General features: G+C 41.4%; 1 protein-coding gene across 2 annotated transcripts; it reads left to right on the top strand.

Moving 5' to 3' along the window:
• Positions 1 to 11,876: 11,876 nt before the first annotated feature.
• MMP8 (matrix metallopeptidase 8) lies at positions 11,877 to 23,187 on the top strand. 2 transcript variants are annotated; one of them, XM_023758842.1, is made up of 10 exons: positions 11,877 to 11,978; positions 14,369 to 14,613; positions 15,265 to 15,413; positions 15,501 to 15,626; positions 18,504 to 18,665; positions 19,930 to 20,047; positions 20,770 to 20,903; positions 21,830 to 21,983; positions 22,828 to 22,931; positions 23,084 to 23,187. In XM_023758842.1, exons 1-10 carry the CDS (start codon positions 11,877 to 11,879, stop codon positions 23,185 to 23,187), a joined length of 1,398 nt encoding a protein of 465 aa, XP_023614610.1. The 2 variants fall into 2 exon arrangements, with proteins under 2 accessions (XP_023614610.1, XP_006094731.1); XM_006094669.3 differs by having other exon boundaries at positions 11,877 to 11,987.
• The last annotated feature ends 1,498 nt before the right edge of the window (positions 23,188 to 24,685 follow it).

Below are 24,685 nucleotides of genomic sequence, written 5' to 3'. Positions count from 1 at the left end.
AAATTAAAAGAAATTTACCCAAATTACCATTATTTGCAGATAATTTGATCATTTACATAGAAAAAAAACCCAAAGAATCAAAACTCTTCAGACAAGAAAGACAATTGAAGGATTCCATAAAATATCATCAAAATCATTTCTATTCCTATATAACTCACAACAAAAAGCAGGTAAAAAATAGACAGTAAAATACTAATAGCTGCAGTAAAATCTATGATCGACCTAGGAAATAATCTAGCAAAAAAAGAGAACAAAACCTTAATAAATAAAATCTGAGACTCTATGAAAGATATACAAGAAAAACAGAATATCATATTCATGTATGGAATGATTTAATACTCTAAAGATGACAATTTCTATGAATTAATTCATAAATGTGATGACACTTTAATTAAATCCCAAAAGGAGTATCCAGGAAACCTGAGAAACTGACTTTCAGGTTTATATGAAGAAAAATAATTCACTCAATGCGCTAAAAATTCTGACAAAAAGAAGAAGGACGGAGTCCCACCAGACATGAAGCCATCTTCCACACACCCTGTATGTATTATACTATATACTCCTTACCATGTATTTCCAGTTCTTCATCCACTGGACACATGGAGCAAATTACACCTTCTAGCCTACTTGTAGTAGGTTGGAGGCCACATGACTAGTTCTGGACAGTGAATTGTGCATGGTGACATGTGACTCTTCTGGGCTGGAACATTTAATTGCCTGTGCAAAACCTTTCAAATATCTTTTCTCCACTCACCAGAATTCACGATCATACCCCTCTGGAGGCCTGACAATCTGAGTCACTGCCATGAGCAGAGCCCCTCTATCCAACCATCATGCATGAAGCAGGAGCAAGAAGTAAACTTTTGTTGCTTCAAGAGACATTAAAGGACTCAGGGCTTATAATTACAGAATAATTTAGCCTATCCTCTCTGATATAAGTCATGCACAAAATTAAACTTTGGATGAATTTAAGATCTCAATATGAAAAGTAAAACTATATAAACAATATAATATTTTTGCCTTCTTAAGGTGAGAAAGAATATTGTAAACAACACCAAAAGACATAAACCATAACAGGTAAAGCTGATAGGTATGACTACATCAAAAATAAAGAATTATGTTAAATGAGGGAAATAAAAAAAATGAGGACAAAGAAAAACTGAAAGAGATGATATTTGCAACATAGGAAACTAAGCAATGATTAATATATGGTCTATAAAAGGAATTCCTACAATTCAACAAGAAAAAGATAAGAAATTCAGGTGAAGGAAATAAGTTGATAATTAAGAGGAAGGGAAACCTGGATAGCAAAGAGAATATGGAGAAATATAAAATCTTACTTTTCAGTTAGGGAAAAGACTATGTAAACAAGATACAAATTTATACTTATCAATATGCCAGAAATTGGAAGTTTCCATAATATTAAATGCTGCTAAGAACATAGGAAAAATTAACTCTCACCAGCTTCATTCACAGCTGGTTGAGAGTTAATTGCTACGAGCATGGTGAGGCAAAATCTGGCGGTACGGTAAAAATGCCTTTGCCCTAACTCCAGTAATTCCACTCCTGGGTATGAATTCTGACCATTGTCCCTTGGAGACCTGTAGTAGGATAACCACTAATGAACGGTTTGTGAGAGCGGGGAACTAGCTGCAGCCTGGGTGGCCCTGGTTTAGAAACTGGTAAGTAGAATGTGCGATATATATATATCTCTGAATGAATGCCATGCAGCCGTGAGAAGTAGTACACTAGAATGACTTTAGAGCGACATGAACAAAAAACAAAGTGTTGATCAAACAAGTATGATGCTGAATGAAATGTAAAGTGCAAGACCATTTATAAAAAAGTAAAATCCACACAGAGAGCAACACTATATACTTTTCAAGAATACATGCAGATTTAAATGAACACTTGGGAGGATAATAATTAAGTACATTAGGCAGGGGAGGGCATTTGAGCTGCAGTTTGGGGGAAAGAGGAAAACAATAATAAAAATAGTGATGGAGTTAAGTAAAGACTAATAAGGATAGTATGTCCTGAACTGAGGGCTACAATGAACAAAATGAATGTCTGAGTTAAAAAAGGAAAATGGAAAAGGGAGTTGAAGGAGAGAGAAGGAAGGAAAGGGGAGAAAGTAAAATAAATCTTTAAATATACACTCCAAAAATAAAACAAAGCATCTATAATCTTACCACCCAATGATAAGCACTGTTAATACTTTTGGTTATAAATTTCTAATATTTCATGCTTATATTTGTCTTTATAAATATGAAAATATATTGTACATACCATTTTATAACCTAGATATTTCACATAGCAAATATTATATTAAGTATGTATTAATTGAAAAAAATACTGATCACCTACTATGTGGTCTACATGGATGCTCTGCTTTAGGCATTTTGGATATATCAGTAAACAAAATAATGAGCACTGTCTTATTTTTTTATTTTTTATTTTTTAAAATATATTTTTATATTGATTCATCCACTGGGCACATGGAGGGAAATACAACTCCTAGCCTACTTGTAGTAGGTTGGAGGCTAAGTGACTAGTTCTGGACAATGAATTGTGCGTGGTGACATGTGGCTCTTCTGGGCTGGAATATTTAATTGCCTGTGCAAAACCCTTCAAATATCTTTTTCCACTCAGCAGAATTCACGCATATTCTGGCACATTGATTGGCTGCCTCCTGCACGCCCCCTACAGGGGATGGAGCCCACAACCTGGCCATGTGCCCTGACAGGGAATCGAACCATGACCTCCTGGTTCACAGATCCACACTCAACCACTGAGCCATGCCTGTCGGGCTCAAATAGGTTTTTAGACCCTTGAAAAACTCGTAAGCCTTAGGATAATTCAGATGTCAGGCCATAAGCTAGTCTATCAAATTATCCAATGTCCTTAATCTAACTTGACATTTTTTAGGAGTGATGGGTTCTGGTAACTGTTAACTTTTGATGAGTATCTTACCACCCCTTCACTCAGTAGGACCAGACCAATTCACCCTTGATTAATGTCCTGCATAATTTCCTGGTATCAATTGACCTGGTCTATCACAGAACAGATGCAGCTGCCTTGCCTTCCCTGGAACCAGCAGATATTTACTATTTGTGGTCTCCCAGGCAAGAGAAATTTGTCATCTTTTTTCTTTTTAATCCTCACCCAAGGACATGTTTTTTATTGATTTTTAAAGAAGCAGTACGGAGGGAGTGGAGGGGGAAGGTGGGAAGGGGAGAGAAAGAGAGAGACATCAATGTGAGAGAGAAACATCAACATCAATCAGTTGCTTCCCATCCGAGGATCAATCTGGCAACCAGGGTATGTGCCCTAACCGGGAATCGAACTCTCCTCTTTTGGTGTACAGGACGATGTTCCAACCAACTGAGTCACACCAGCCCAGGGAATGTCTTTATGGGGCTTACATTTCTGTTTAGAGAAGATAGATAATAGGTAGTAAATATAATGTTAAAACGAAGTGTGTAAGAAGATGACAAATATTATAGGGATGGGGAAAGTACACAGCATGAGGGGAGTGCAGGAGAAGAAATCAACCAATCACTGTATTAATTAGAATAGTTTGGTTAGTAGTTATTGACAAGTTGTCCCTTAAGGGAAGTCTTGAAGGAGGAGCAGAAACAAGTAACTTGAATAGTAGTCTGGCCACTTGTATTCAAGCCTCCTTTTACCAGCTTCTGAACAAGGGCCACCCAGGCTGCTGCTAGCTCCCTGCTCTGACAAACAGTTCAGTAGTGGTTATTCTACTACCAGTCTCTGAGGAAATGTTCAAGCAGAGGTAATATAGCCAAGGCAAAGGCCCTGAGATAGGGCACACTGATGGGGCCAAGGAAAAGCTAGGTGGCCCGTGTGGCTCCAGCAGAGCGACAGAAGCCAAGAGTAGAAATTGAGGTAAGAGATGGGCCAGATCAGAAAGTTTCTTGTAGGTCATAGTCATGACTTACATTTTCACTCTGGGTGAGATCAAAATTGTAGCATATTGAACAAAGCAATGCATGCTCACTGCTGAATAGCAAAAATAAAAACAAGGTCTATTGTCCTGGCAAGAGATGACTGTGGTTCAGACCAAGTTAGTATTGGAGGAGATTATGAAAGAAGATATTTCTATGTTTCCTTCTATTCTCCGCACAAATATCCATTTTCTTGCAGCTTCTTCTGGGCTGGTGGTAGGTAGTTAAGTCTCCCACTGCTAGTTGACAGCCTTACCATTTTTTCCTTTTACCATGCTCCAAAGCAAATTGTGACAACTCTGCACTTTGGGGGCACCCTCCTCCACATGTGTGTCCATCTCCAACCCATAATCCACTGACCTTGCTGAGAACCTGCTCTCTGCTGAGAAAGCTTCATGTGCTGATGTACTTACTGTCTTGTTGCCTCAAGAACGGTCTCAAGCAGCTGTAGGAAGAGCTGGGAAGCATGTTGAAATGAGCTGTGTGATGAATACTCTGTGTTCAATATGTCCCTATCCAGGACCTTCTAAAGCAGCTACCCATGATGTGGCAGTGAGAAGAGGTCTGTTAATGGACAAATTGTGTGCTTAGGGACTTTGGCCACTCATTCTGTAGTCTCAGCTACAGCAAATTGTGCATTTTAATCAGCCTTCGCTGAGTCTCCAATGCTCTATTCTCCAACTAACCTGCCTTGTTCAAATCCTGGGCTCATCCTCATCAAATAAGATAATGGCCATCTGTGTTTACATTTCTATTTCAGACTATTGACCTGACCAAACAGCTCACTGCCCAAGTGGACTCTGGGCGCCCTCTACTGGTTTCACATGGGCATGACCACCACTAGCATGACTGACAGGTTTTAGTCTTTAGGCCTTGTTTGCTTCTCTGCATCAGCATCTGACATTTTACACTGGGGACACACTGTAGTCCTGGAAACTTCTTCTCTAACAAAAAAATCTTTAATACTTGGGATTAAGACATAGACAAATATCTGGATGGCGACATATCAAAGTGTTAACTGTGGGTACCTCTAGAGCAGTGGTTCTCAACCTTCCTAATGCCGCGACCCTTTAATACAGTTCCTCATGTTGTGGTGACCTCCAACCATAAAATTATTTTCGTTGCTACTTTATAACTGTAATTTTGCTGCTGTTATGAATCCTAATATCTGATATGCAGGATGTATTTTCATTGTTACAAATTGAACATAATTAAAGCATAGTGATTAATCACAAAAACAATATGTAATTATATATGTGTTTTCCAATGGTCTTAGGCGACCCCTGTGAAAGGGTCATTCGACCCAAAGGGTCTCGACCACAGGTGAGACACTGCTCTAGCGTATGGTCAGCAAACTCATTAGTCACAAGAGCCAAATATCACAGTACACGATGAAATTTCTTTTGAGAGCCAAATTTTTTAAACTTAAACTATATAGGTAGGTACATTGTTATTAACTTAATTAGGGTACTCCTAAGGCTTAGGAAGAGCCACACTCAAGGGGCCAAAGAGCCGCATGTGGCTCGAGAGCCGCAGTTTGCCAACCATGGCTCTAGCGGAATAGATTGACTTGAGGTGAGGGCCTTAGGAAGCTTCATATCTATTTTTTCATATTTCTGAGTATTCAAAATTTTTAAAAACAAATTAGCATGTATTTCTGTCTTACTAGAATATTTCCAAATGATTTTTAAAATTAAATTATTTCAACAACACTTCATAGTTCTCCTTACTTACACTTTTCCCCGCCTTAGTCTGTCCAGGACACTGTGGCCAGGTAAGCATTATAACTCAGCTCAGAAGCCAACAATGACTGCATGTTATTGACATTTTCTATGTTCAATTTCTGCCCCTCCACCATCTGGCTCCAGTCTACCATCCCAGCCTGCTTCTCTTTATAAGATCTATGCTTAATCACCTAGAACCTTGTTAATCCCCACATACTAGGGTGGGCAAAAGGAGCCTTACAGTTGTCATACAAATGAATAGTACAATAATCTATACTAATAATAGAGGAATATGCAAATTGTCCAGGACGCCATCACAGTAACAGTAACGACCGAACAGGAGGCTGCTTGGGGCGACAAGGCTTGCATGGGGGTTAGTGAGGGACAACCAAACAACTGAACAGCAGGTTGCATGGGGCGACCAGGCTGGCAGGGGGATTAGTGAGGGATGACCACACAACTAAACAGCAGGTTGCATGGGGTGACCAGGCTTGCATGGGGGTTAGTGAGGGACAACCAAACAACTGAACAGCAGGGCTGCATGGGGGTGACCAGGCTGGCAGGGGGATTAGTGAGGGATGACCACACAACTAAACAGCAGGTTGCATGGGGTGACCAGGCCGGCGGGGCCAGGGGGAGTTGGGGGCAACCAGGCCAGCAGGGGGGCAGTTGGGGGCAACCAGGCCGGCAGGGGGGGCAGTTGGGGGTGACCAGGCTGGCAGAGGGGGGCAGTTGGGAGCAACCAGGCCAGTAGGCAGAGGTGGTTAGGGATGATCAGGCTGGCAGGGGGGCCAGTTAGGGGCGATCTGGCAGGCAGTTGAGCAGTTAGGAGCCATTAGTCCCGGATTGTGAGAGGGATGTCCAAATGCCAGTTTATCAGGCCTAAACCGGCAGTTGGACATCCCCTGAGGGGGTCCCAGATTGGAGAGGGTGCAGGCTGGGCTGAGGGGAACCCCCCCCCAACCCCCATGCACAAATTTCATGCGCTGGGCCTCTAATGAATGAATAATAATACAAGAATAAACTTTGTGTTTCACATACTCACAACTGTAAACCTACCTGTATAACCCCAGGTTTCTCATCTCTCTGCCTTTGTTTTTTGTTTTTTCCAATCTCACTCTTATTCACCCCAGTCTCAATGCCAAAATTCAATCCATCATTCAGTATTCATCTCAAGGACCACGCCTTCTATGAAGGCTTTGCTGATCTCCCCAATAGGATATGATTGTTCCTTCCTTTAAATCTTAAAGATGTGGCTGTTTACCACACCTCTTGCATGCTCTCTATCCTCTCTTACAACAGAGGTTCTTAACTCATCCTCAGTCACCTGAGATGCTCTCAGAAATTATGTGTGCCTGAGGCCCACCCCAGAGATTCTGACTCAGTAGCAAAAGTGAAGCTTACATCTGTATTTTTAATGCAGATTCTGATATAGAACCAAGACTGAGAACCATTGTGTTATTTTGAATTTTTCCTACTGAGAGATCAAAGGGGGTTACTAGGAAGAATAAATGGAAAGGTACGTTTGAATCAGATCTCTGGACCTCAATGTCCTTATCTTTGAAACTAGAGGCCCAGTGCATGAATTCGTGCACGGGTAGGGTCCAGCCAGCCTGCCCCAGTGGGGGCCTATCAGGCCAGGCCAGCAGGGAGGAGGGGCCGATCAGGGGCCAGGGCCGGACAGGGGAGGGGACGCCACCCAATCAGGCCAGTTGGCCTGCCGCAGTGCATGTCATAGCGACCGGTCGTTCCAGTAATTCCAGCATTCTAGTCACTTGGCTTTTATATAGAGAGAGATGGGAATAATAGCCCTTACTTCTTTAGATTGCTTTGGAGCTTAGGGTGATGATAGACAGTGAACATCTAAGAGTCCTACAGGGTTTCCTCCCCCAATAGTAACGACTGCCAGCTTAGCTCAGCATTTGGCTCATGGTGGTTTGTACGATTTTAACATAACCATTTCTACTCTGTGCAAAGGGTGCATAAGTTAAATGCATATATTCCCTGGCTGCACCCAGCACTGGATACTGAAGGAAACTGTAGAAATTACTTCATCACTCTGTGGCTTAACTTTGAAGCAATTCTCCTTCCAAAAGAGGACCTTCTCAACATTACTAACTGAATTCACGGAATGGACACATGAACTAACACATCTATCACTTCATCACATTCACAATACAAAGGGGATACCACACTGGAGGATTTAATCAGACTTTTCCATATACCACTCATCTAATCCTCTCGATGCTGTCCAAGGGAGATGTTAATGTACCAACTTTCAACAAATGTGAAAGTTGAGGCTCAGAATAATTGAAATGATTTGCTAAAGTTTCATAAATAGGAAGTGGCAGAGCTACAATTGGAACTCAGTAGTATAATTTCAAGTGCAATATTCTTTACCCTTCAGCATAACTGACCCAAAAAATTATTCTATTAACTTGATCAAAGTGTGTAGGCCTCCATCCTGATCATCAAAGCTCAAAAATACCTGATGCAAAGGATATTTTGCCTTGGCTTATATGCATCAAATTAGCCATGTGCTTCACTGGATACACTTCTGAGCTTAGTGCATGCTATTTCCTCTACAGGATTACATTCCTTGTTGGCAAACCCTTACTCATCCTTCAAGATCCAGGCACACATGAACACCTCCAGGCAGCTTTCCCAGTTACCTTTGCCCATCCCTGCTTGCTGGACCCATTTTTTTTTAACTACAAAGAAAACAGACTATATCTATGCAATCAGTTTTTTCTTTTTAGACCTGAAAAGCAAAACTGAGTAATAAAAATACAATTTTTTATCTCTGCTGTGGGGGTGACCCATCAGGGGATGGCAGTAGTGAGATAGAAAGATCCTCCATTGTCTTATATTGTATTGTCTCTGTCCAAAATGAAATTTTCTTTTTTCTTTTTAACCATCACCCGAGGATATGTTTTTATTGATTTTTCTTGAGAGATAGAGAGATAGAAAGGGGTGGGGAGAGAAAGAGAAACATTGAAATGAGAGAGAAACATCAATCGTTGCCCCCTGTACTCACCCCAACCATGGATCAAACCTGCAATGTAGGTATGGACCTTGATCAGGAATCTAACCCCACAACTTTTTGGTGTATGGGATGATGCTCCAGCCAACTGAGCCATTGACCAGGGCTGAAACTAAGTTTTCTTTATCTTCCTCCTTTCTCTGAAACTAATAGGACACAATGGTTTTTGCTTTATTTTGTTTTTTTATTTGCTTGTTTGGTTTGGTTTTTTTCCTAGTAAGAAATTGGCTTAAAAGAAAATAGCCCCTAAGCTTACACTAAGGTGTAAATGACATAGTTGATCCTCTCCCAGATGCAGGATTTCCAGAAGATGGCCTAAGAGAACTCTGAGTTCTGGGCATCAGAAGGAGTAAAGCACAGACACAGTGCAGGCAGGTGATGGTCAGATGTGAAGAAAGGATTCAGAAAGCAGAAGCTGGAGGCCCTGGAAATAAACATGGCCTTCTCCATCACACCACTGAAGCTGGACCTGTTGTCAGGAATCCAGACCCAACAATTCTGTTTTTAACACAATATGCCAGAGAACTGAGTTCACCAAAGTGTTGAATTCTTATCTAAATCACTTACCATTATGTTCAGAAGAAACTATGTTTATAAATCTTATAAATAAGTCAGCGCATCAAAATAACTCAACATAAAGTAGACCAATGTTAAGACATTCTTATTCAGTAAGGAAAGACCTGATATGGAAGAAGCCACATCATGACTAAGCTGTGCACCCATTTGGGGATAATAAGAACATGACCTTAGAACATCTTGAACTTGGGGTTAGGGGAGCTACCACATGTGTACAGGGGATGAACCATCACAACTCTACATGTTCACAATCTACTTCTCCTTCAAAGTTCAGTTCAAATTCTACCTCCATCATGAAGCCTCCCTTGACTGCACTTCCCCCTACCATTGTTCTTTCCTTCAGACAGCAATTTTATCTGAACTACTATTCACTGATCTCCAATAACCTACTATCCATCACAGCACCTGGCATATGGTAGATAGCAGGAAATGTTTATTGAGTGAATGCAGGAATCTACATCATGAACATTAATCTGCTCTCCAGATATGTTCTAACCCAAGACACATTATTCTGGATTTTTACAAAGAATATAAGCAACATCAGGAGGGAGCTGAACTACTTATCATAACATCCTAAACAAAGACATTATTTACATATTAAGACATTATATATCATACATGTTTATGTATATCAGCCTGGCCTGCACCTCTCCAATCCGTGACCCGTTGGGGGATGTCTGTCCACGGGGATCAGGTCTAAACCTGCAGTCAGACATCCCTCTCGCAATCCACCTCTCCAATCCGTGACCCGTTGGGGGATGTCTGTCCACGGGGATCAGGTCTAAACCTGCAGTCAGACATCCCTCTCGCAATCCTGGACCACTGGCTCCTAACCACTCTGCCTGCTGGCCTGATTCCCCTAACTGCTCCCCTACCACCCTGATCGCTTCCTAACTGCCCCCTGCCAACCTGATCACCCCTAACTGCCCTTCCCTGCCAGCCTGATTGCCCCTGACTGCCCTCCCCGGACGGCCTGATCGCCCCTAACTGCTCTCCCCTGCCGGCCTGATCGCCCCTAACTGCCTCTGCCTCAGCCCCTGCCACCATGGCTTTGTCCAGAAGGACATCCGGAAGATGTCCGGTCTAATTAACATATTACCCTTTTATTAGTATAGATTTATATACAAGAATACATAAAGAATGCCCTTTAGAATATATGTAAATGAATATATACAAAAACTGTATGGTAAGGTAACATAATTTACATGCATGTAGAGTTAGAATAAGTAGGAAGAAGTGACATAATTTGAAAAGCATGCCCAAGGGCCCCTCACCAATACAGCCCCCTGTGTAACCACATCGTCTGCAAATCCTCACTTAGTCTCATTCTCCCTCTCATTTGTCTCCTTCTCTCAGAACACAAGCCACAGTATCCCAGTTATTGCTGGCCTGGAGCTATTGCTTATTAGGAGCCAGCCGAGCCCCCAGTGGAGACTATAAAACAGCCTGATAAACCAGCGCAGGCTCCGTCTCCCTAAACATTCCACCTGGATTGAATCCTGGCTCCCCTACAATCATAGTGTGTGACTCTTATACAAGTCACCTCACTTTTCCAGATTTGAGTTCCTGTGCAAAATACAGATTATAATAGCACCTACCTCCCAAGGCTGTGTGAGGGTGACCTGAGGTGATATAGGTACAGCACATATGTCTGGGACATAATAAATATCCAATCAATGTCGATTATTATCATCCTCAGTATTGCTTTCCTTGTCTTTCCTGTGGAAAATCCAGCTTTCAGGTTGGGGATTTTCTTTCTTTTTTTTTTATAATATATTTTATTGATTTTTTACAGAGAGGAAGGGAAAGGGATAAAGAGTTAGAAACATCGATGAGAGAGAAACATCTATCAGCTGCCTCCTGCACATCCCCTACTGGGAATGTGCCCTCAACCAAGGTACATGCCCTTGATCAGAATCGAACCTGGGACCCTTCAGTCTGCAGGCCGACACTCTATCCACTGAGCCAAACCGGTTAGGGCGAGGGATTTTCTAATACATTGATGCCAAAACCACAACCTTCAGAGCTGCTCCGAGACCCCCATACAAATCCTGCTTTGTGACAACACTCCCAACACACCCCTCACAAACAGCAAGGGCGGTGAGTGCAGAGGCTCTCAAATTGGGCTTCCTGGTCCCAAGTTACCTATCATTAACAAACAATATTCCCCAGTATAAGTGTAAGCCGTAGATGACTGCTGTTCATAACTTCACAATTAATCTCTATTCTTTTTCCTTGACCAGACGATTTTGCAAAAGTAAATATCTAACTGAAAACCCCAAAAGCAAAGTGTAGTAAATTGCACTGTTTTTCTGTTGAAAGACTCCTTCATTGGCCGGGTACTAAATCACATTTTAACATTGCAAAATTGTCAGAGTGTAATTAACCTGTGTTTCTTCACATTCCCGTTGTGGCAATTGTTTATGACACAACTTTATAAGGGACCAAGAGAGCAGCGAGGGACACATACATGATTCTGTGAACGTCTGGGCACCCCCCAGAGAAGGACCCTACCCAGAGCGGCAGTGCGGAAGGCCAGGGGAGGTGGCCTTTGGAGGGAAGGCCATGTCCAGTCTGAAGGTGCTCCCACTTCTGCTCTTATTCCACACGCAGCTTTTCAAGGCCTTTCCAGTATCTTCTCAACCCAAAGGAGAAAAAAATATAGAAGTTGTTCAGGTAAATTAACGATCAGGTGGGTGGTTGATTTGCTGGTAATTAGGAGATTGTATGGGTTGTTTTCTCCTTTTAATTAAAACAGCCTGAAAGAAATGATGTGGATAATCTGTTTGAGCTTAAACATCTCCTTTCAGTGGTTTGGGGGGTTCCAAGCTGAATCCTCTGAAAGCCAGGCTCTTCAAATCCTGGCCAAACACTGCTGCTGAGCTGCCTCCATCTGGGGAACCCTTTGGGAAGGAGTGATTTTAATTACTCAACCGAGCGATTTTCTCTTCGACTTACCTAAGATTTTCCCTCCCAGTCCATCTGCAACCCAGTTATTCCACATCTGGCTCCTTCCATCTGACTGTCTTTGCAGCCCCAAATCCCAGGTGCACAAGAGAGCAGGAGGATGGGAAATTATAAGGGGAAAAAATCAGTTTATAGTATAAGCAGATTTCCCTACACCAGATCATGGGGCTTTGTAGACACTCTTGGAAGCATTGTAAAAGCAGCACCAATAGCCTCTTTCTGTTGTTTCCCAGTATGAACATTAGGCCAAATTTTTAAGACGCACAAGAGAAAGCTGTCCCAAATTTGTCATTCGTGATTTTCTTAGCATTCCAGTTTTAGAAAAGTGTTGTGCTTATTTCTTTTTCTTTTTATCTTTTACATTTTAAAAGTATCTCTTATAATGGTAATAGTAACCCTGGCTAATAGCTAGTTTATTCAGTATTTATTCTGAAATATTATCTAATTTCATCCTTATGACAACCCTGTGAAAGAGGTATTATTATTATTAATTTCCTCTTTAAGAGACCAAAGTGACTCAAATCAGTTAAGTGATATGTCCAAGAACTCACAGTTAATTTGTGGCAGAAATAAGATTGGAACCAAAACCAATCTGATCCCATAGCTTGTGAGAGCCCCAAAGTGCCCTGTCCTCTGTCACTTACAAAGTGCCCGGAATTCAAAGGCTGCTTTAAGAAATTTTAAGACTGCCTGCACACTCCCCAGAACCTTTACCTCCTAATGAGTGTTGGCCCCTTTAAAAGAGTTACCAGGCCACATAAAATTAATATCAGCGAGGCTAATGTTGCCCAAAAACTTATTTGGATTTCTTTTTTTATTTATTCAACTTTTGTTTATTGACTAATTGATTAATTCATTCTTTTTTTTCTTTTTTTTTAATTCTCACCCGAGGATGTTTTTCCAATAATTTTTAGAGAGAGTAGAAGGGAGAGGGAAAGACAGAGAGAAATATCAATGTGAGAAAAATACATCGATTTGTTGCCTCCTGCACGAGCTTCAAGCAGGGCCCAGGCCAGGGAAGAGCATGCAACCGAGGTATGTGCCCTTGACTAGAATTGAACCCAGAACCCCTCGGTCCACAGGCCAATGCTCTATCCACTGAGTAAAACCAGCTAGGGCCATTTTTTTTCTTTTTTTTTTTTTAAAATATATTTTATTGATTTTTTACAGAGAGGAAGGGAGAGAGATAGAGAGTTAGAAACATCGATGAGAGAGAAACATCGATCAGCTGCCTCCTGCACATCTCCTACTGGGGATGTGCCCGCAACCAAGGTACATGCCCTTGACCGGAATCGAACCTGGGACCCCTCAGTCCGCAGGCTGATGCTCTATCCACTGAGCCAAACCGGTTTGGCCATTTTTTTTTCTTAAAAAATTTTTAGTATTGACATTATTGCAGGAAATACCCCGCCCTCCACCCCCTTTGCCCACTTCCACCCTCCTCCACCTACACCTTTCTTGGCCTTTACCAAAATATTGTCTGTGTCCATGGGGTATGCACATATGTTCTTTTATGAAATTGTGAATTCCCACTTGAGAAGCAATATGATGAGTTGGGACCTGAATTGTCATCTTGGCCAGTTCCTTCCTTCTCTGCACCTGCATTTCTTTCTTTTTTCAGAGTGGTTTTATATTTTTATTTTATTTTATTTATTTTATACGCCTCCACTTCTTAATGAGGGAGGAGTAAACCCCCACTATAATAGTGAAAAGAGGATTAAAAGAGAGAATTTGCATTGATTCAGCTAATATCTCAAGAAGTCAATAAATGCTAATGCTATTTTTTTTGATAAAAATAAGAAGGCAGTCTGGGTGTGGTCTAGCATTTTGCATGGGTCTTGTACTTCATCCCTTATGAAATACCTTTTTTTTGTATAAACATTAATTGGAGTGCTGGCTGGGTGGGGGACTGTTCTTTCAAATAGGCATTGTTCTTTCAAAGTCAACCTACAAATTTGTGTTTTCTGTTTCTGTGGCCGTCAGGGTATTAGACTGTTTCAAGTCTGTGGTAACTTAAAAGGAATGCAAAATGCCCAGAGGAGTGAAGGTAATTTCAGAGCAAGTTCCCTCACAGGTTTGTCTTTGTCCAGAATTACCTGGAGAAGTTCTACCAGTTACCCAAGGACGTCTATCAGTCTGAAAGGAAGAACAGTGCCAGTGTGATTGTTGAAAAGCTTAAGGAAATGCAGCAATTCTTTGGGTTGACCGTGACGGGGAAGCCCAATGCGGAAACTCTGGAGATGATGCAAAAGCCTCGCTGTGGCGTGCCCGACACTGGTGAATTTATGTTGACCCCAGGATACCCCAGGTGGAAACACACTAACCTGACCTACAGGTGCTATTCCAGGGGCTTCAAAACGTCCTCATGCATCCTGTTGTTATTGAGCATGTATAATGTGGCAGGCGCTGTCCTAGGACTTGAGATACACCAGAGACAAGCAAATAAATATCGCTGCCCTTGTAGAGTTTTAGATGCTAATGAATGAGTATGAAAGGGTAAAGATCTCTTCATTCCAAAGCCTGTCATTTGTTACTTCCTTCTAATAATCTAAAGAGGACTATGTCAATGTCAATGTCTAAGAACTCACTATAGGATTAAAAAAAAAAAAGGCTTAATCATTGCTGGAGAGAAACTGGCCCCAACTTCCATTCATCTAATAATAATAATAATAATACTCAATATTTGTTCAATGATACTGTTTTCCAAATACTGAACTAAATGCTTTACATGTATTTAGCCTCCCACAACAACTCTATGACATGGGTACTATTTTATTATCCTCATTTTATAAATAAAGAAGCTAAATTTATAAACATGTAATAACATGTGCAGAACCCATATCTGTCTTCAACCCTGAGTCCTGCACTCCCTCCTTACACCGTCTCCAGTGGTAGCCCATCATGTATGTAATTCACTCTAAAATGGAGAAACTCGAGCTATTGGAGTTCTAAACGATGAGCCCTCACACATCTTCTCATTTTGAAGGATTATTAACTACACCCCACAATTGTCAGAGGATGATGTGGAAGCAGCTATTAAGAAAGCCTTTCAAGTCTGGAGTGACGTGTCACCCCTGAGCTTCACCAAGGCCTCACAGGGAGAAGCAGACATCAACATTGCCTTTGTCCAAGGAGGTGGGCTCGAAGCAGTCACGCTCAATTTCGCTTTCTCTGGCTGAAGTGAGACTTAGCAACGTCCTAACACAAATTGTTTTATTTCAGCTCATGGTGACAACTCTCCGTTTGATGGGCCCAATGGAATCCTTGCCCATGCCTTCCAGCCAGGCCAAGGTATTGGAGGAGATGCTCATTTTGATGCAGAAGAAACATGGACCAAAACCTCTGAAAGTACGTTAACTAAGGTCAGGTCAACATGTGGCTTCTGAATAAACATTTTTCCTTCACAATACACATCACACACCACACACACACACACACACACACACATCCAAGTTATTATAACACTTCAAACTCACAGAAACTGACCATTTAAAAATTTTGCTATCTCAAGATACTAAGTCAATTTAGGTTTTAAAAAAATCCTGACTCTAATTACGGATCGTTTCTTAGGGCAGAAATCAGAAAGCTGCAGATCATAGGCCCTGTTTGTGGAAACTCCGTGTTGGCGGGACAGGGCCACACTTGTTTGCCCACGTGTCATCTGTGGCTGCTTTCCTGCTGCCAGGGCAGAGCTGAGTGGCTGCCACAGAGGCCGCATGGCTCACAAAGCCTAAAACACTCACTACCTGGGCCTTTACCGAACAAGTTCGCTGACCGCTGCTCTAGGGTGTATCTTTCTCTTAGTATTCTGAAATTTAATGATGTTTGTAAAAGGTCCTATTTTTGGAAACCCAGAAATATTGGGTTCATTTAGAAAACTGTCCTACTTAGTGAAGAGCAGCCATCTTCTTTTTCATCTAGTTACTGGGTCTTCATCGACCTCCTTTTCTTTTCTCTTTTAATATATATTTTATTGATTTTTTACAGAGAGGAAGGGAGAGGGAAGGGAGAGGGATAGAGAGTTAGAAACATCAATGAGAGAGAAACATCGATCAGCTGCCTCCTGCATACTCCCTACTGGGTATGTGCCTGCAACCAAGGTACATGCCCTTGACCAGAATCGAACCTGGGACCCTTGAGTCCCCAGGCCGACGCTCTATCCACTGAGCCAAACCGGTTAGGGCTCACCAACCTCCTTTTCAATGGTATGTTTCTACATAACAGACCACCCTGTTCAGGAGAAGGCTCAGAATAAAAAGAGGTGGGACTCTTGAGGAGAAGGACAGGTACATGTGGTCCATATGACACTTCACAAGGCCCTGGGTAACAAACAATATGTCACAGAGCACTTGAGAAAATAATAGAAAGGGAACCTTTTACCTTCTCTCGGGCCTTGTTCCTCTCACCATTTCCTCCCCACGTAGGCTGTAAGGTTATTCTACTTGAGTCCCTGTGTTAGGAGCCATGTGTACCCACAGATAAATTACAGTCTCAACCACTATGCATTCCTATTGGCCAACCTGCTAGGTCAGATGGTCATTACCTCTCGCTGGAATTAAATGATCCAGGTTCCCACCTGGACTGTTCACCTCCAATCTCTGCTCCCTCTGACTTTTCCCAACACTGCAGCAAGGTTTGTCTTTGAAAAGTCTATCTGGGATTTCATGAGTCTCTTGCTTAACACTTTCAGTGCTTACGTCATATGGACCAAATAACGTCCAAACACGTTCACTTGGCATTGAAGGCTCTTGGCGACTTTCCAGCCTCATCTTTCTTGGCTTCTCATAGTTCACATGCAGCGGCCACATTGTGCGTTGACTGTTCCTAAATCACACCATGTACTTTCCAACTTCCCTGTACTAGCTCCTGTTGCTTCCTCTTCCTAAAATGCCTTTCCCCACACCCCAAGCCCTGCCTTTCAACATCTCTCTCTTCCCAGGCTGTGTCCAATGCCACCCAGTCTTATCTTTCATTGGGAAATGAGGCCTCCTCCTGAGAACACCTACTGACAGCCTTTCTATCTCCTCCACCTGCTGTCATTACTCTATGCATTCATTTTTTTTTCATACATTTCCCCTTCCAGACTGTGCATGGTGATAAATCCCCCCGAGCCTCTGTCACTCAAAGGTGCTCTTTGTAACGCGCTCATAAATGAAAAAAAAAGATATAATGATCAAGAAAGCAAGTCTTGGAGCATGGGGAGAATGAGGCTACTTATCAATAGGAAGTTGAACAATTGTGCTAAGAGCACAAGTTTTGCCATCATATCTGGGTTTAACCCCAGCTCTACCACTTATTGGTTACAAGACTAACAACAAGATATTCAAAATCTGTGTGCTTCAGTTCCTTACTGTAAAAATATTTTTAACCATACTTGACAAAAATGCTGTGAGGATGAAATAGTATTACACTTCCTAGACTAAAGGGAGTGCTCCCAGCTCTGATTTACAATGTAGGCATGTGAGAAAATGTACAGTGTGCCGTGAGATGGCACGTGGACTGGCTGGAGGGAGGGGTTCACATCGGAAGCCAAACCCCCAGATGTCTGCTGGAGCCACGTGGAGAGGTCTTGGACTTGGCAAATGAACTTGGGCTTTATTTGATTAAAAAAGTATGAGCCTTGGAATTTTTAAGTTTCTAGTTGTGAATGGCTCTGTGCTTGTGAAGTTAAAAGTTGAGGGAATGGAGCAATAAGAGGCAGGGTTTGTCTCTTTCTGGTGGAGAATTCTGGAAGCTGTTTGGAGAGCTTGGAACAGGGAAGAGCTGGTGCTGGGCTCTGGGTGAGCAGTGAGTCAGTTCAGTGCCTGAGGCTACTCCGATGCCTGGCAAGCTTCTAGCTAACTGCCTGTTTCCTGAGACCCTGCTAATGGGCCTGAGGGCCTGGGAGACTGACAGGGGTGCACAGGAAGAGAGGGCTTCTGAAGGTCATGAGACCTGTGAGGGCTCTGCTAACATCTCCCTAAGCCTCAGGGCCACATCCATGAAACATGGGAATCACAATAAAGGCAGGTTTATTTTATTCTAAAATTTGATGTGAAGCTCACAGTCACCTAATCTGAACCCTGATTCCTTCTAATCTTCATTTCCCTGGAGAGAAAAAGAAAGTGACAGGCGTGAAAGGCTATTTCTCCAGACCGTTTTGGCTTAGTAGCTGCATTCCTTGAGATCATCCTTCCACCACCCTTGGGTACACCAAGCCACTCACCACACATGCTTGCATTTCAGATTACAACTTGTTTCTTGTTGCTGCCCACGAATTTGGCCATTCCTTGGGGCTCTCTCACTCTTCTGACCCCGGTGCCCTGATGTATCCCAACTACGCCTTCAGTGAAACCAGCACCTACTTGCTCCCTCAAGATGACATCAATGGCATTCAGGCCATCTATGGTAAGGTCATCTGAAGAACATTGCAGAACGTAGTAAGACCTGGGCATTCAAGGACGTTCATTGCAGTCCCTGTTCCTGGTGGTAGAACTTGGAGAGCACCTGGGAGTCTATTAGGAGGAAAATGCACAGGTGAAATGTGCTGGATGCATGCCATAGAGCATGTGCAGCAGCGAGAAGCACTGAATTACATGTACGTGTGGCAACAACAGGGATGGGTCTTTAAAACATTGCACTTCATGGGAAAAAAACAGAATGATACATCATACACAGTACAAATTAAACTGCACAATATACGAATCTCTGTAAATTGAAGATATGTGTGTCTGTGTGTGTGTGTGTGTGTGTGTGTGTGTGTCTTAAGATTGTTGTTTGTGGGGGAGAGAGGGTGATGTGAATGGAAATAGAGAGAAACGTTTTTTAAAGTCATGACTGAAACTTCAGGGAGGGATATAGAAGCCTTTGGCCCTGTTATAAAAGTACTATCTGGGTCAGACCATTGCATCTCTCCTCCCTCTTGCCCTCCTGCCCCCTAGTGGCTGTGACTAAAAAGTGTTGAAGGAAATGGAATGGAGAGTGAAGTGGAATGGAACTGGGGGGAGCATTCTCTTCTCTCTGGTGGGATAGAATTACAAAACCAAGCCTGCCAGGGCACCACAACTAGGGAATTTTTATCATCATAGTAGCAGTTTTAGGAATGATGAGACCTACTCTAACTGCCTTCCCTCCCCAACTTCTTTTCCCCTGAAAACATCTGCTTCCTTTGCTCACCAAAGTTTTAAGTTCTCTTAACTATTAATATAGCCCTTCAATCAACAATGAAAAAACACTTCTAAGTGCAAATAGTTATAGAGAATCATATTGCTAAAATGTGACTTAGATATATGCTGTGGGGTAAAAGTCTGGTATCAGCTCCTTTCTGAAGGTGGATTTTGGAGGAGTGGGAATTGGATACTAAGTGACCCAAAAAATGCAGAAAGAGGGAGCAAAAAGGAGGAGAAGGGTGTGATTAGGATTTTAACTGGAGCATAAAATTCAAATTTATTAACTGCAAAATTTAACCTGGAACTGTCTCTGAAAATTACCATGACTCTTATTTTTAAAAAAATTTTAAGAGGGACAAATGTACAGTTACATTGATGCCTTGTGTGGTAGTCGGGCAGTGTTCCTCTTCGTGTGAAGATGCTTCATCGTCCTGAAAAGTGCTGAAATACCAAAAAAAAAATCACACTGGGCTTGCACTGACAAAAAGCCTTTTATTTTTCAGGACCTTCAGACAACCCTGTCCAACCAACGGGACCAAGCACACCCACCGCCTGTGACCCCCGCCTGACATTTGATGCTATCACCACACTCCGTGGAGAAATACTTTTCTTTAAAGACAAGTATAAGATGAACTGTTTCTTCCTTTGGCTTACTTTACTGGCATAACTTAAAGCTATGTTTTAATTAAGTCACATATTACATATTATTCAGCTTTCCTTTGAATTCTACACATATGTGCCTCATTGGAATTTCTAGTGGTTTCTGGGCAACTCGAAACATCCAGGAAAAGAAAACTAAAATATCTATGAACATTCAGGTGTTTGTGGTGATGTAAATAGACATGGGCTCTAGCTAACTTGGGAACTCCATAGCTAGGTTTACACAACACCAACACATTATTCAATTCACCCAAATTTAATCAAGTAAATGGAAATTATCACTTAAGCTGTAGGGTGAATATCCAAAAGATTGAATTTATCCATTTCCCTTTGTCTATTTTGTGATTATGTAATCACAGGCTAAGTGTACTTGGATTGCTTTTGCTAAATAAATATTCTCATCATTTCTGTAGAAACAATAATGAAAGAGACTAAAATAAGACTTGTCAATGTGTGAGGAAGGGACAGTGCAAAATGTAATCAAATAAGGTCACTCTTATGACCTCCTCTGGAACTGTAAAGTACATTCCAGATGAACAATATTGGTCACTGTGCTAGAAACTTTGCTTTTCTTATATTATCATAACCTCCCAGCAATCTTATGAGGACCCATACTAACCCAAGACTCACAGAAGCTTCCTACGTAGACTATAGTGTGTGTTCTCTCCCTTGTGCTCCATTAGATACTTCTGGAGAAGGCACCCTCAGCTACGAAGAGTTGAACTCAATTTTATTTCCCTATTCTGGCCATCCCTGCCAACTGGTATACAGGCTGCTTATGAGGATTCTGACAGGGACCTAGTTTTCCTATTTAAAGGTAACTGCCGAGGGTTTCATTTTATTTTAGTTCTGCCTGAAGGGAGGGGAGAAGGATTTTTTGTGGCCCTTCCCAGGTTCAGGGGAGATGAGCCAGTGAGTGTTATGCTGGCCAGGCTTCATCTAGAGACCTGTGTTGGTCCCATCTCTGCCACTAACTGCTGCGTAAACTTGAGCAGGTTGTATCCCCTTCCAGCCTCAGTTTTCTCATCTACAAAGTGAGAAAAACTTCAGTGTTCCTCCACCCTCAAGTTTCCCCAAGGCAGTAATTTAGTTTCTGGATAGAAGTCATGTAAAATAAGACATCCAATTGTGAGATGTCAAGCTGAGAAGTTGGAATTTTTTATTTTTTTCCCTCCTGCATGCCCCCTACTGGGGATTGAGCCCACAACCTAGAGCAGTGATGGCGAACCTTTTGAGCTCAGCGTGTCAGCATTTTGAAAAACCCTAACTTAACTCTGGTGCCGTGTCACATATAGAAATTTTTTGATATTTGCAACCATAGTAAAACAAAGACTTATATTTTTGATATTTATTTTATATATTTAAATGCCATTTAACAAAGAAAAATCAACCAAAAAAATGAGTTCGTGTGTCACCTCTGACACGTGTGTCATAGGTTCGCCATCACTGACCTAGAGCATGTGCCCTGATTGGAAATCAAACCATGACCTCCTGGTTCATATTTTGATGCTCAACCACTGAGCCACACTGGCCGGGTGGGAAGTTGGAATTTTTAAATAGAAGCTGGAGTACCACTGAGGCTATTATAGCCCAATGAACTTCACTTTATCACCTTTATTTTTTAAAGACTCTTTGTCCCATTTTCATTTCTATGATAAATGTATGCAACGAATAACAAGTGATACACATTACTTTGTAGGAAAGGAAGAATTTTATCTCACATATAAACTGAATCATTTGCAGGCAACCAGTACTGGGCTCTAAATGGCTATGACATTCAGCAAGGTTATCCCAAGGATATATCAAATTACGGGTTCCCAAGCAATGTTCAAGCAATTGATGCAGCCGTTTCCTACAGGACAAAAACATACTTCTTTGTGAATAACCAGTTCTGGAGGTAAGGTCAACTATTCGTTCAACTAGAGATTGAATCTATGTTTATTGACCCTGTCTACAAACCACTAATAATCAGGCATCTGAAAACTTTAAAAACATAAGTATTCTTTGGTAGCCATTCTTTTTCATATGATGATTAATGTTGCTATATCTTTTGAAAAATTTTTGTTTACTATTGATTTCAGAGAAGAAGGGAGAGGGAGAGAGAGATAGAAACATCAATGATGAGAGAGAATCATTGATCGACTGCCTCCTGCATGCCCCCCACTGAGGATTGAGCCAACATCGCAGGCATGTGCCCTTGACCGGAATCAAACCCAGGACCCTTCAGTCCGCAGGCCGACGTTCTATCCACTAAGCCAACCAGCTAGGGTGAAATTTTTATTTTTTTTTATAAAATTAAAATGCCTGCACAATGGTATTGAAGATTCTATATCATGAGCAAATCTTAATAAAGCAATAGGATGGGCTGCAAAAAGTTAGGTTAACTCTCATTTATGAGTTAAAGTCTAAATATTCTTAAGCAAGTGCTATCCAGACAGCCTACAAAATCTGGTGCCCAAGTTAGACTTATTATTTACATTTATTCAGAGAGAGAGGGAGAGACTATGTATCAGTTAACCAAAAGCCTTAGAAAATGTAACTCTTCTTTTTAAAAATAACACTGCACCAGTAATCAAAAACCTATTTTAGTAATAATGATACCCATATATTTTATAAATGGGTACAAATTTTAAAAGTTACCCATTCTTAGTCCCAGTAAAAAGGACATATGCAATTTAAATAAAACCATTATACTTATATACTGTATTGGCCTTAAAACACAGGATTTTTTTTCTCATCAGATATGATAATGAAAGACAATCCATGGAACCAGGTTATCCCAAAAGCATAGCAAGTACCTTTCAAGGAATAGACAGTAGAGTTGATGCAGTTTTCCAGGAGAATGGTAAGTAGAAAAAAAAAACTAATTTGTTTCAATATTTTAAGTGGCATATTTGCATTTGAATGTTATGGGATAGGAGTGGAGTATTTTTAATTGAGAACATCGGAAATCTTACTTCCACAGACTAATTCAAAACTTTATTTTTTTTTTTATAGATTTCTTCCTTTTCTTCAGTGGACCAAGATATTATGCATTTAATCTTAATGGTCGTAGAGTCACTGGGGTTGACAGAAGCATTCGATGGCTCAATTGTAGATAGAGTCGAAGCAAAATCAAATGTGCTTGTATCCATTTTCTGAATATGAAAGGGAAGTCTAATTTGCATATCCATGGTGTGTCCTATTATACTTTTCTCAATAGTAAATAATGCTGTTTGGTATCACTCTATTCCTTGGACTTGTCTTCTGTGAAAATATGTTTATGTATTCTGCTGTTTGCAGAGTCTGATTTAGTTCCTTCATATTCCATCTCAGGTTAGTGAACCCATCTTGAGAGAAAGGGGTTAAGACCTCTTTGTCACCCAGGAGATAAGCAACTATTTCATTACTTGCTTATCTGACTTGTAAATGCATATATATTCCTAAATCTCTTTAAACATGTCTTAAGTGTACTGCTACATGCAATTTAGCACTGGGTTTTGGCTAGACAGCACCCCTTGCTTCTATTGACAATGTGGTGCTATTTTCCACTCTTGGAAATAAATATTGTTGATACATGTGGGTTGAATTGTGTCCCCCCAACCCCCCCCCCCCAAAATACATGTTTAAGTCCAAACCCTAGGTATCTATGAATGTACCTTATTTGGAATTAGCCTTTGCAAATGTAATGACTTAAGATGAGTTTATACTGGACTAGGTGTCCTTATGAGGAGAGGAGAGACATAAATACACAGAGGAGAAGGCGTGTGAAGATAGAGGTGAGATTGGAGCAATGCATGTACATGCCAGGAACTGCCAGAATCCACCAGAAGCTAGAAAGAGACAAGGAAGGATCCTCCTTAGAGCCTTCGGAGAGAACATGACCCCGCCCCCAACACCTTGATTTTAGACCTTTAGCCTCTAGAACTCTGATAGAATACACTTCTATTGTTTTAAGCTACCAAGTCTTGGTACTTTGTTATGGTAGCCCTAGGAAGCTTATACAGTATACCTGCACTTAAGGAAATGAATCAGCAGATAATGACAAAGTTGAACCCCCAGAAAGGATTATTGGCATCTTATGGGGGAGGGGTGGCAGCAAAGGTTCCACTTCACCTCCTGCTTCCTCCCACTCTCTCCTTCTACAGTCCAAGCAAATGGGCTCATTGAAACTGTAGCTCTTTATTTCTTTTTTTCCTGGTATACTCAGGAGGACACCCTCTACAGATAATTAGGGTTTACTGTACAAACAATGCTGAGCACAAAATTCAATAAATCTCATTAAATTGAGCTTAAATTTGCTAATGGGTCTTTCCAGCAGCCACGCAAGCAAACCATCCTATTTTAACACCCTGTGGAGACCATAGTGCTACGTCTAGGACATCAAGTCATGTACATTTGAAGAATTTAAAAATGGAAGGGACGGTAATACACGATAAACATGGTGGAATTAATAAAATATTTAATAAGAACGATAACCTAATTACTTTTCTCTTAAAGTGCTGAATTTGCGCAAGAATTAGTAGTTAATACTAAAAGGCCTGGCGGGGGAAATTGGTGGTCCGATGCGAAACACACAAGGCCGACGTGTAGAGGAAAGGTATGAATTGGGTATATACT

The sequence above is a fragment of the Myotis lucifugus genome, unplaced genomic scaffold (assembly GCF_000147115.1).
Source record: "Myotis lucifugus unplaced genomic scaffold, Myoluc2.0 scaffold_139, whole genome shotgun sequence".
Taxonomy (NCBI): domain Eukaryota; kingdom Metazoa; phylum Chordata; class Mammalia; order Chiroptera; family Vespertilionidae; genus Myotis; species Myotis lucifugus.
Note: the sequence above shows the minus strand (reverse complement) of the source record. Positions and strands in the feature narration are given on the sequence as shown.

Excerpts from the sequence above, each read along its gene's own strand:
- MMP8 (XM_006094669.3), top strand. The coding sequence starts at position 11,877 with ATGTCCAGTCTGAAGGTGCTCCCACTTCTGCTCTTATTCCACACGCAG. Across the intron at positions 14,614-15,264 it reads CACACTAACCTGACCTACAG|GATTATTAACTACACCCCAC; the intron begins GTGCTATTCCAG and ends CTCATTTTGAAG. Across the intron at positions 15,414-15,500 it reads CATTGCCTTTGTCCAAGGAG|CTCATGGTGACAACTCTCCG; the intron begins GTGGGCTCGAAG and ends GTTTTATTTCAG.